At 36.5% G+C, this 12390-nt stretch overlaps 2 protein-coding genes across 5 annotated transcripts; both read right to left on the reverse strand.

The window, feature by feature from the left end:
* Positions 1-790: 790 nt before the first annotated feature.
* Positions 791-6522, reverse strand: LOC135625124 (reticulon-like protein B2). Its single transcript, XM_065129475.1, has 6 exons — positions 6333-6522; positions 5901-6076; positions 3731-3911; positions 3198-3339; positions 3041-3110; positions 791-1186 (listed from the first exon to the last, which is right to left on the reverse strand). Exons 2-6 carry the CDS (start codon positions 6061-6063, stop codon positions 1017-1019), a joined length of 726 nt encoding a protein of 241 aa, XP_064985547.1. The 5' UTR covers positions 6064-6076; positions 6333-6522; the 3' UTR covers positions 791-1016.
* A 399-nt stretch (positions 6523-6921) lies between these two features.
* On the reverse strand, positions 6922-12373 carry LOC135624740 (uncharacterized). Of its 4 annotated transcripts, none has more exons than XM_065128652.1 (3): positions 12035-12373; positions 8923-9273; positions 6922-8836 (listed from the first exon to the last, which is right to left on the reverse strand). In XM_065128652.1, the coding sequence occupies exons 2-3, from the start codon at positions 9237-9239 to the stop codon at positions 7015-7017; spliced, it is 2139 nt and encodes a 712-aa protein (XP_064984724.1). In that variant the 5' UTR covers positions 9240-9273; positions 12035-12373; the 3' UTR covers positions 6922-7014. The 4 variants fall into 4 exon arrangements, with proteins under 4 accessions (XP_064984724.1, XP_064984726.1, XP_064984725.1 ...); XM_065128654.1 differs by lacking the exon at positions 12035-12373 and adding an exon at positions 11666-12012; XM_065128653.1 differs by lacking the exon at positions 12035-12373 and adding an exon at positions 11178-11646.
* Between the last annotated feature and the right edge of the window lie 17 nt (positions 12374-12390).

Raw genomic sequence — 12390 nt, forward strand, 5'->3', positions numbered from 1 at the left:
TTAGTATTTTTATTTTTTATTTTTAAAAATTTTTAAGATAGTTAATTATTATTTTTATTAATAGCATGTGTGATCAAATCATTTTAATAAAAGATTGAGAGTATTTTCGTTCAAATAGAAAAAAAAAAGTACCCTCAAGTAAAAAATGAATATGGGTAACACCCGATAAAAAGTAAAATACCCAAAATATTTTCACATTATTTTATTTTAATTAATAATAATAATAATTTATTTTATAAAAAAAAGTATTACATCATATATATGATGCTTACACATGGATTTGGACCAAAAATATATTATCTGTGTAAAAATACACTGATCAATCTGACTGTCTCAATAGAAACAATATAGATAATGATAATTCAATCAAGAAATGAAACAATTAACACCTAAATCAATGGGCAATTAGAGCAATCGCCCACCAAGCTTGAATAAAGCGAGTCATAGCTGCTGCCACTACTCGCAAAGGTCATAAATTTTTGTTCAGTGCTAAAAGCTTCTAAACTGTTGGTTACTTGAAACTTGTGGGGCACAATCCTCTGTTATCAATCACAAAGAAAATGAATGTTAAATCTTTTCACATGTAGTAATTGCTTGCAATCTTTTGGTATACTTTATTCATTCAGGCAACTTTTGTTGACGATGTATAATTAATCTTTTGTTATACTTTGGTTTCTACTTCCAATGGTTAGGCAATCAGCTTAAAGAATAATATAAAACGCAAGCCTCAGTGATAACATATGCATACCCCTCAGCAACAACAACAGCAGCAGCAGCAGCAACAAATCAAGGCAGGGAATCCATTTAGTTATTGAGATATATAGTCTTACAAAAAGTAGTCTGCACTGCTACATCTGTTTCAGATGGTATCAATAAGTAAGATCAGTGTGATGTATAAAATTCAATATGTGGAATGGTCATCCATTTATCAAAATTTTGACCATCTATGTCTCTGTGCATGTTGTAATTTGGATGCCCAACAAAAGACAAATAATGGAATATATGAGACGAGTTTCTCAGTGCTGCTTTTTATTAGAAAAGGTACGATGTGGAATTTTCTGAAGATACTTTGCGTCAAGCACTTGATACTGCTTATTGATTGCTTCGATTGCCTTCTCAACAACAATATCAACACGATCCTCATATTTCTCGTAGAGTACTGGTGCAAGATACAGAACCAAAAAACCTGCAATAGAAAATGTGATCAGAATCCATCAATGACAAACATAACTGTATCTTACTCGTCCTTAGTCATGAGACGTTATAAAACGACCATATATAGGAAAAGGTCCACGATACCTTACTAATTGAACATGCACTCTGATTGGTTTGCAGTTGCATCTTGGTAATGGATCCAAAATATAAAAAAAAATTCATGTTCATCAAAGCAATTACTATATGACCTAAGTAATCAAAGTTCAAGTCAGGAAATAGTCTCTTTGATCGTAGAGGTAAGTCCCAAGTGTACTGACCCTCCCCTCCACAGATCTCACATTTCCGACAGCATCATGCACTGAGCTGGTCCACTAAGCTTTGGACTTTCCTCTTACGAAGGGGATAAATCTAGGAACTATAGACCCAAAACTGACTGAAGCAATCAACAAAGAGGACTTTATGTATCTCTCCAGCAGGCATAGTTAACATGACAACATGTTTTAAGATGAAAATAATAAATTTTTGCATCAATGTTTGACAGTCGTTTGCTTCTGCAGTTGTGTTTTCTTAGCCCACTTTCACTGGAGGGAAGGACACAACATTTCAATCTTTACGTTCATTTAATCTTCTTGTTTATGTTTTACTATAGCTTTCTTTGTCAGTATCTTGAGATCAAATGACTTTAATCAAGGTGATATGTATTAAATGTTGGCCCGAAGTACCATAAAACAATATACAAAATCCAAAATATCTTGTTTACAAGTTCATTTGTTGAATTACGATATAGTTGAAGTGTCCAACTAATCTCTGATCGTCATCTAGGTTAGATCTAATAGTTTTAAAAGTAAGCTTTCTTCTTTGCATATTGTTCTAATGTTTCTTATTTTTCACAAGCAAGCTTGCCATAAAGTTCCATTAGTGTTAAATTTGACTTGGATTAGAGTCCATAAAATATTTGAATCAGTCAGCTGGTTCTAATTACACGTTTGATGCATAATAGTTGTTCCTTTTGGATTCAGTCATCTTCTAGAAGAGTTTAAGATAGGCTGAAGGATGGATCTCATATGACTTGGATTAGAGTCCATAAAATAATTGATTCAGTCAGCTGGTTCTAATTACACGTTTGATGCATAATAGTTGTTCCTTTTGGATTCAGTCAACTTCTAGAAGAGTTTAAGATAGGCTGAAGGATGCATCTAATATGACTTCTGCATTTCCCCATCCTATACCTTCTTATGAGTCTAATATGTATAAGAGTTTCTATATATTTCTTCACTGAGAAATGAATTGAAGCAAGCCTCAGGCCTCTTTTCATCATCCTTAAGTATCACTTTGTCATCTACTATTGCATCTTTTTCCACTGGAAATTAACTATTAATATTAAATCAGATTCATTCTGTTGTTCCCATGATTTTCTATAGAAAAATATATGTAGTCAATACTGTCAACAAATTCAGACCAAACAGCCTCTTCACTGCATAAATTTGTTCCATTATCCACTTCATGACTATGTCATCTTAGGCCACTTATTTCCTTAGTACTTAATGCTACGTGCTATCTAATACGTCTACGTAGAATAAATACACATAAAGCCTATGATACTGTCAGTGTATCTCCTATCTCAGTGGACAACCAATTTGAAGATAAGTTAATAAACATCTCAAGTCTGACATGAGAAAGCAGATAAACAATTAAGAGTCAAGCTATCATGTTTGGAACCCTGCATGGCAGCATCTCCATAATACATACTAAGGAGAGAGATCCAGGACACCTTTAAAGTTCAATGATGCAAAGAAGTGGAAACCATCTATTTGCATGTTGAAGGATCCAAGTAGCATATGCATTTAATTATATAAGGGAAGCAAGAGTTGAAAATGAAACTTACTAATGTAGATGAGTGTCAAGAAACTGAACAAGCTACCAATTACAGAAAGAACCCACAAGCCTGCAATTACCTGCATATTTGGCTTAGTTGTTAAGATCTTGAGCACAAACTGCATCAATAGAAGGACATAATGAAAAGAAAGACATTAAAATTCTACCATCAAAAACTTCTTCAAATCCTTTCCACAAGCAACATAGTAGAAAGTTGCCAAAGCCTCATTAATTTCATATCTTACAGATTGGGCGATACTCAGAAATAGGTCCTCAGGAAGGAAGACTTCAGGAAATTTTGGTGGAGACCTGTAAAGCAATCAGATTCACGTCATAGGCTTTAGTTTGCACAGAGAAAGCCTATATCTGAAAGAGCTTATAATGTGTATGTCATATTGTGTTAAGTATATATATATATTCATGATGAGAACTCATAGAGAGTAGTATATAGCAATTAGATTTCAGGTTAACAAATATCCTATACCCTTATGTAGCTAATTCTTTAATTCTCAGACAGACATCTGCAGGAGATACTCGGTTGTGACATTAAAAACTCACTATTATCAACACAATCAGCATATCATCTACTCCAGGAACAAAAATATCTCTGTAGGACATGATACTGAAAAAGCACATATAAACCAATCATACTGAGAAAGCCAGTCATATGACAAAATTTTCAGCAGAACTGTTTGGTTACCTGTTGACAAATGATGCTCCGTTGATCCAGAGAAAAGATATTGCCAGCAAAAGTATAAGAAAGTGGCAAATAAATGTGAGCAAGTGATAGCCCATCCAGACAAAGAGAAGCCAGATAACAGTAACTCCAGCAAATATGCTTCCTGATAGTTGCATATTTCTCCACAGTATGATATCAGCAGCTATAATCACAACAAACTTATCATTTAATAAGATTTGCATTTTTTACTAAACCAAATTCAAGAGAAATGAAAAGGTTCTAGGAGGTGGTGAAGGCAAAAATATTAATATGCATTGAACTTAAAAGAACATTATTCAGCATAACAGAAGTACTTGTATTTTTGCTAAAGTTTACATTTGTAGAAATGTTAATGGACTTCACTCTGTTACAAAATTCAGTAAGCTGTAAAAATAATACATAGGACAGAAAATAGTGCAACAGCATCTGCTTTTACCAGTAATTTGCATGTGCATGACTCCAATAGAAAAAAGAAATAAAGAAATAAAGATTGATAATATATTCAGAACAAAACAGAATGTAGCAACCTTGAAGTTTCTAATTAAACAGGTACTAGGGAATTAAAGAGCTGCATTGTTTATAGCAATAGGAAGTAAATAAGAACAAACAGCATACCTAAGATTGGCCATGTGATTTCCATAGATAAAATTAGAAAAAAAAACACATTTCAATTTCTCATTTAATTTATCTCTTTTTGTAACACTACCAATTTTAAACTATTACAAGAACTTAGAGACCACATACAACAAGTTGAAAATAAACAAAGAAGTTTCCCAGTGATATGTTTGATAAAAACTTCTAAGGAAGCAAATAAGAACTTTGTAACGTGATAAATATCTGCTTTGTAAAGCCATTAGGCACACTTGATCAACAAAAACAAATAACATAATTACATAGATAAATATCTGCTTTGTAAGTGATCCAAAAAGAAAACATCATGGACTCCAAAATTAATAGACACTATGCTATTATTAACCAAATATAAGCCAGGATTTTGCTCAAGCATGATAAATACAATACCAAATAAAAGCCCTTTCTGATGGCTGCATAAAGGCCAGTCTGTTATTGCCTATCCTACACTCTAAAACAAACTAATAGTTTGAATTCTGATCCTTTAGTCCCATCAATCAAGAAATTAACATTTCTGCCTTCAGCGTTGGTTTGCATTTATAATATGGTCTAAAATATATATTCATTAAATATCAATTGTGTATTAAATTCCTGAAATATACAAAAATTTTCATCAATAGATTCCATCCAAGATGTTGCCAAACTGACAATTGGTTCTCCCACTCCAACTTCTATATATTATCGCTCGCTGAAATCTCCCAACCCTGAATACTCTTTTAGTTAATACCTATTCTCTGAATCTATTGCTCCTAGCAACACTTCAAGCTCTTCATCCACAATCCTTCAATCCATCCGTCCATTTTTCACTGACATTGCTCTCTTTTTGAAAGAGTCCCTTCCTTGCTAATGTGCTCTACCTTGTCCTCTGTTATCAAACTAGAAGAGTGTCAACCAAAATGAAAAAAAGAAAAAATATTTAGATGGAATAAGAATTAAAATGCTGCCGGTGTCCTTCCGTAAAAGAAATAGAAAAATCAGAAAATAGGATAAGGAGGAGAAGAAAGGAAAATGGAGGATAAAGGGAAGGGACTCCTAAATTCTTCGAGACAATTAATCCACATAAAAGCCACCTGATTCCCCCACACCTGGAAAAATTATGCAAGCTCAAGATAAAGTTCTAATTTATCCTGGTTGCCTTCTTGTCTTCTAAACCTAGGCACAACAAATATGATGAAAATATCTGAGAACTAGCAAAAAGAAGGGGGGTAGGACCCAATCATATCATGACTAAATTGTCCAAATGAAATTTGATCTTCATCATTCTTCTCTCGTTTCTTCACCATGACATCAAATCCATGGTCTGCTCATGATTAACTAGAAAATATCAAGCCCAATAGGTTTCTGATGTAAGTGTAAACACAATTACGATGACTTCGTAGCACACCCACTTCACATTTTCTATTCAAAACAACCAGAATTTGCAAGTAAAATATTCAAAACACTTACCAAATACGATAATATCATACAGAATAGAAATGATAATGGAGATCGAGATAGACCATAAATTGCAAACAGAACATACATTTTCCTCCACCAAGTAGGGCATGTACCGATTCCTTCCTTCCAAACAACCATTTCTTTCTTGAATTATGAAACAAGGGCTTCTCATCATCAGAATCCGAAGACGACCCTCGATATTCGTGGATCTTCTCGTTGATCCTCTCTGAGCCATCAACTTCCGACATGTTCACTTGAATCCTTCAACCAAGACACCAACCCATAACGATCAGACTAAAACCTGGACGCGTATTGCGAGAACATCGTACCATTACATGCAAGATATACATCAAAAGGAAAACGTTTACTACATCTCGCCTAAAGAAGCAGAATATTGGTCTCAGAACGAAAGAAAATCGATCCAAGAAGAAAAAAATTTAAAAAAGAGAGAGAGAGAGAGAGAGAGAGAGAGAGAGAGAATAGATCGATCTAATAAGAGCGAAGAATTCGATCTCACGGGATGGATATCGGAGTTACAAGAGAGGATTAAGTTCTGAGATTCGCGCAATGGCGTATCTTATTCTTAGCCTCTCTTCTTCTTCCGTTGGTTTCCCTTCTCTCTCGCACGATCCGAAACGGAAAGCAGCGGGCAGACGGGGAGGAGACGAGGCCCTCCTTATATACGTCTCCGTCGGGATCATCGGACGGCTGCCAAAAGTTCTGCTCGCTGCGATCCGACTGATGCTAAAGATTCGACGTTAGTGATTCTCGACGAAGAACTTAAGCCGTCGGATTTATTTGATGTCGAAGTGGATTTAACCGCCCGGCTCGAGAAACGGCCGAGAAGCGGGTTCGAAATTAACTGGTCAGACCAAATTACCAAAACACCCAAAGAACAATAGCATACTCCTAAGATAGCCAAAGATAAGATGGTAATTTGAGTAATTCCATTTCAAATCAAATCTCTTGACATCAAAACACAAGAGATGCAATCATTTTCTCAGTTAATAACAATGAGAATAATAGCAAAACACCCACACATTTTAGAAAGAAAAACTTTCTGGACCCAAAATTTTGGTGTCTCAGCATCAGCAATCCACATAATATATTTCTGATAACCCAACTCAAATCTTTAATTTAAACAGGTAATGTACATCCTTACAAAAGACTAATATGGATACAGAGAACGGGTAACATATCTAAATCTGTGCTTTGCAGGTCTGCTTATTATGCCCTAGCCCTTGGCACTTGCTGCAGTGAACTGCTCTTTTTATCACAATCCTAGGTTCTACAGGCTTTTCCTTTGGCCGGCCGGCCAGCCGGCGGGTACGAGGAGGCCATGTACTTGCAGCATGGAAGAGGTTGGTGCAGACCGGCCGACCAACATCAGGTATGGGATTGATGGACAATGAATAAGCTAGACGGTAGCACCCCGTCGAGAAGTACTTGGAACAATAATCATATATGCATTGATTGGTTTGTTCCAGTACAGCAAGAGCGTGCACACAAGGTAGGCCAGTCACCTGCCATCGTCTGCATGTGCATTCCCTAGTTTCGGTGTTGACGATTTTGGTCGACTCATCGCTCACCTCAAACACACTGCCAGCTGAACAAATCACACCAAGAGAGCGTGCTTTGATCATCTCTTCCTGTACCTTCTGATTTGCGGAGGGTACAAGTGCCTCGGTCCAAGTGTTTGAAGACTCACGGCGGCTAAACATCAACTCCATCAGCTTGCACCTCAGGATGTCAATTATCTGCAGTACTGATGGTTCATATCTCGTCGATACCCAGCTGTTGAATTTCTCTGTAGCACCAGATGAGTAATGACCGTGTCTCGAACCCTTGATGAAGGCATCAGACCAGGATTCTGGTTTCATGGCCAAAACCCATTCAGCAAGTTCTTTTGACTGAATCCTGATGTTTTCAATGGATTCATTGAACTCATCAACTTTACAAGCATATATGGCTCTTCTAAGATGATCGACCATTTTATCCTTCACTTCCTGTGTCCAGGTGTTCTCCATCTCTGTCATAAAATTTTCTATGAGGCACTGTTCTCTGTAGCAATGAAAACTGTCCTCAAACACCTTGGACAATTCCTCCTCCAAGCCATATTGACAGCTTGACACAAAAGTGATGACACGAGACAGAGTAAAAGCAGACTTAAGCTGTACCAAAAACCAATGCCAATTCTCCCTTGTCTCAGAATCTACAACAGAGAAAGCAACCGGATAGATATCATTCTCTCCATCAACTGCAGTTGCGACTAGAAACTTCCACTGCTTATTTGCTTTCAGAGATAAGTCATCAAGAAAAAGAAGAGGGCGGCAACCATGCTCGAAACCATAAAGTGAGGCATGAAAGGCAACAAAGAAACGAAATCTTGAATCATCTGATGTCTGTAATGTTGCAACACTACCTGGATTTGTCTCTATTATCCTCTCACAGAACCAGGGCAGTTGATTGCAAGCCTCTTCATGTGAGTTGTGGAGCTCTTTCTTGGCAATAAATTTGCCACGCCATGCTTGTGAGTAGTTTAAGCTGAGTCCATATTCTCGTTGAAGATCATTTGCAATATCCATTGGCTTATAATTTGGTGTCTCTCGCAACTTGTCCTTTATAATACTAGCAACCCATCTTTGTGATGCAAGCCGACGACTTTCCTTACTAAGTTCCTTTCCACATGTATGAGTATCATTTATTTTCTTAATCATAAATTCTTGTTTGGCAGATGACCTAGATGCATGTATTCTCCATGGACAACCCTCAATAGTACATTCAGCAGTTACCCGAGATCTGTCATTCTTAATAAATCTATACATGAAACTATTTGCAATGGCGTACTTGTGCAATGCATCACGGAAGGCCTTTGGACTAGAGAATACCTGACCTATGCCAGTGATCATACTATTCCAATCGGTACACAATCTTCGCCGTTTAGCTTCATCAAGAGTATCTAGTGAGGTGGTGTTAGCATCAGTCAACATACCTGAGTCAGCCACAACGCTCCTAATTATCCTACCAAAAATAAATAAATAAATCTAATCACTCTTCTCCTGTTTGAACAACTTTTGCAATAAAAATCTGAAGTGTATGGTAAATACCTGTTTTCAGCTTTCTTCAGGATATATATGTCAGTTGTATCTGAATTTGCATTAAAATTAACCATGCGCCGCAGGTCTTTGTCGTTAGATATTGTGATGAGAGTCCGTTTGTTTCTTGGAAGGAAGTACTTAATTGAAAATAGTTCAGCATTGATGTTAAACATAGAAGATATCTCTGACTTTAAATCATAGAGTGACATTTCACTGTCAACATCAATTGCATGTGCTTCACCACCAGAATAAGACAGGGTTCCATCATTATTTGTAACAAATCCTCCACCAGATTGGCAAATAGCTAGAATTTTCCCTCTTCCCATGGTATAGAACAATTCTTACAGCCACTTCATGAATCTGAGTTAATGATGCAAAAACAAGCACAAAATTAAACAAAATATGAATAGAACACCAACCTCATGGAATAATTAAAAAAATGAATAGAATTAAATATAGCTAGATATTTTATGTTCTTCAATGATGGAAACTATGTCCAGAAGTCGATTCAATGAGTAAAACTCGGAATGCTTTCTTCACTAGCTTTCGGCCATCTTCAAGTGCAAGCTTTGCAGGACTGGTGTAAGGCCATCTCAGTAAGAGTAAATTTTAAGTCGAAAGTCTGAAACCCTTCTAATAAAATTGTCTTTCTAATTAGTTATTCTCTTGTGTTAAGATTCTACCTAGCTGATTACGAATTATCCTTTTGAACATAAAATATCATTAAAGAAATTACTGAATTTTGCTTCTTTTGATGCTTATTAAAGAAATGTATTCTATTTTCATTGCCAAACCCATATTTATTTGTTCTAAAATGAATTTTTCAAAACAATTTTCTCGTTATACCACTAGAAAATTGCTTACTAAAATCTAATTTTGGATGGCAGGGTAACGATGATCCTCCTGACCCTTCAGAACTATTACAATTCTCTATCAAAACTTGGAATCTTTATGTTTGATTCAACAATAAACTAAGTTTTTTGCTAAAGCTCATTTTATTCAAATTACATTAACTAAAGTCCAAGTCTGACATTGAAATCAGAGAACCTACCAGAATTTATCTTTGATTGATTTTGTCCGTCACTTCCACTTATGGAAACAAGAACTTGAGTATATAGTTGTTTTGGCTTTGCATTGCAAATAGCATAGATCTGGAAATTTCTATGGATTTGAATTATACCACAAGCCGTAGGGATTACTGTTTAATTCCTTAATTAGGGCTTCTTCCTACCTAATACTTGCCAGTTAGACAACAATCCTAAATGTTGTTGTCATGGTCTATCAACCATATGCAATTGAGGCATATAAGTGAGCACAGATATCACTGATTATTAAAGTGGAGTCCCAGTGTCCCACTACCAGCAACGATTTATATTGCCCTCGCCGAGCATGGAGCAATTTCTATGCAAAGCAACAAGTTGAATTATCCAAAATAATACAAGTCATTGTAGCTCATAAAACAATAAACAACTTATACCTAAGCAGAAAGAAATAGAGCATTAAATCAAAAGATTCATGCAGCGGCATCACCACTGAAATTTAGTTATTTCATCGAACTCTGTCAAGCGACTCTAACAACCTTTCATTTTAGACCTTCCATAATGATATTAATTGGACAATCTATATTGTCTGTGGTCCTAGACACCCATTACAAGACCACAGTGACGCTTAAATGTGCCTCAAAACTTCTAAGCAATTTCTGCATCATTTTAAATATTCTAATTGGTAGCAAAATAATCTTGTCAAATCGTATAGCAGCTTTGCACTATATCGATATGTTACGGACACACCACATAAGCAAACTAACCTGCTATTCTAAATGCATACGAATACTACAGTTAATATGCATCTTGCACCAAGGTTGAAATACAAAAACTAAGTTCAGTTCCAATCAGGTATTCGGAGTTTAGGTTAGGTATCTTCAACAGCTTTGTCAAGGTTAAGAGTTTAAGTACAAATTATCAAAGCAAGAACTGCATGAGGGAATAATAATGGAAAGACAAAGAAAGAAAGGAAACATATTGCACCTTCTTATGTATGTTGCCTAAACTAGAATCTACTTTGGTAAGATTCAGTTGTTTTATTATGAAGCTGGTATTATATATATAAGAAATGTATCTAATAAAATGTATGCCAAAGCTACCATCTCTTTAAAGTTCAAACAATCTATTACTGAGGCCAAAGCATATGCAACAAAGAAAAATAATGGTCTTGATGCATGGTTGCGTCTAGTAACTTAAGATTCCCCTTAGCGTGTGACACACCTAACTAGAAAGAACCACAATGATCCCCAACGGATGGAGTCAATCGCAATCTGCATTGGTGAGGGCTGACCAGATTCGGCATAATTCTCAGCTAAATCAACAGAAAATGGCGAAACCAATCTCGAGTTGAACACGAATACCAGCTGAAGAGCTCGCTAACTATTGTCAATCTTGTCTGTCTTCAGAAAGCCCTTCAGGAAAGTTATAATTCACATGTTCCGGTTAAACAACAAATCTTTTTTTTCATTTGAGGGAAAACAAAAGAAACATACTCGCCTTGCTAACTTTTTTCCTCCGCGACCGTACACAAAAGAGGTCCATACGCATGAAAATCCACAAAGACAAATCGACAAGAAGACTTATTATGCTGATACGGATTATAGTTCATTCGAGATGATGATTTTAGGAGATAAGTGTAGCCGAATCACAAGCAAAAGGAAACTAGCACCCGGCGACAGAATCAATACTGCTTTTCTCCTTGAGCCTACCTTTCCTCGGGGAATTGATCACCGCCAAGATGGAGAACGTTTGAGATTATACCCCAGGGAGTCGAAACCCAAGAAAGAAGAGAGGCTAAATACCGAAATAAATTGTATATTGTTCGGTCCTAATTCAATAAATTCCAAGAAAGCGCAAAAAGAGGAAAGATCTTCTTGGTCAAGAGAACTAGAAGGATTCAAATGACTGGATACCCCAAACCAAAATAAAACCAGATCTATCAAGATTCGGCAGCTAACTCCTGGTCGCCATACTAAATAAGCCCGCAAGGCCCAGGATCTTCGAATTCAGCAATGATACCAGCAAAGAAATTGGCAACAGAAAGAAAAAATAAGAAGTGAGAACTTAGGAATCGGCACCTGGAAACCATGCGATGGTCTCCCCAGAGGAGATGATTCGCGATCCAGAACGACCAATCGAGAACTCGCTTTCAAGATTTAGGCTCCCAAATCGATCAACCAAACCGGAGGAACCAATAAATAAAAAAAAATCCAGAAGAAATCGAGGACAAAACCAGTGTCGAGGGGAGGGGGTTTAGAAGTCGACGGAAGCCGAAGGGTTATCCCAAACCGAAAGGGATCACCACATAATAATCTTACGGTCCAGCCTGATAGATCAAGGCCCGGTCCGGAATCGCGGACTGATAATTCAGACCCAAGGAGGACCGGACCGGACCGAACCGGGTAAAAACTTTAAAGCGGCACAAAAATTAAAG

Source organism: Musa acuminata, chromosome BXJ2-10, assembly GCF_036884655.1.
Source record: "Musa acuminata AAA Group cultivar baxijiao chromosome BXJ2-10, Cavendish_Baxijiao_AAA, whole genome shotgun sequence".
Lineage (NCBI taxonomy): Eukaryota > Viridiplantae > Streptophyta > Magnoliopsida > Zingiberales > Musaceae > Musa > Musa acuminata.

Coding starts and splice junctions, on each gene's coding strand:
- LOC135625124 (XM_065129475.1), bottom strand. CDS start 6,063: ATGTCGGAAGTTGATGGCTCAGAGAGGATCAACGAGAAGATCCACGAA. Junction 3,340..3,730: donor GGAGCATCATTTGTCAACAG/GTAACCAAACAG, acceptor ATTGCTTTACAG/GTCTCCACCAAAATTTCCTG. Junction 1,187..3,040: donor CTTGACACTCATCTACATTA/GTAAGTTTCATT, acceptor TTTCTATTGCAG/GTTTTTTGGTTCTGTATCTT.
- LOC135624740 (XM_065128652.1), bottom strand. CDS start 9,239: ATGGGAAGAGGGAAAATTCTAGCTATTTGCCAATCTGGTGGAGGATTT. Junction 8,837..8,922: donor CTGAAGAAAGCTGAAAACAG/GTATTTACCATA, acceptor TATTTTTGGTAG/GATAATTAGGAGCGTTGTGG.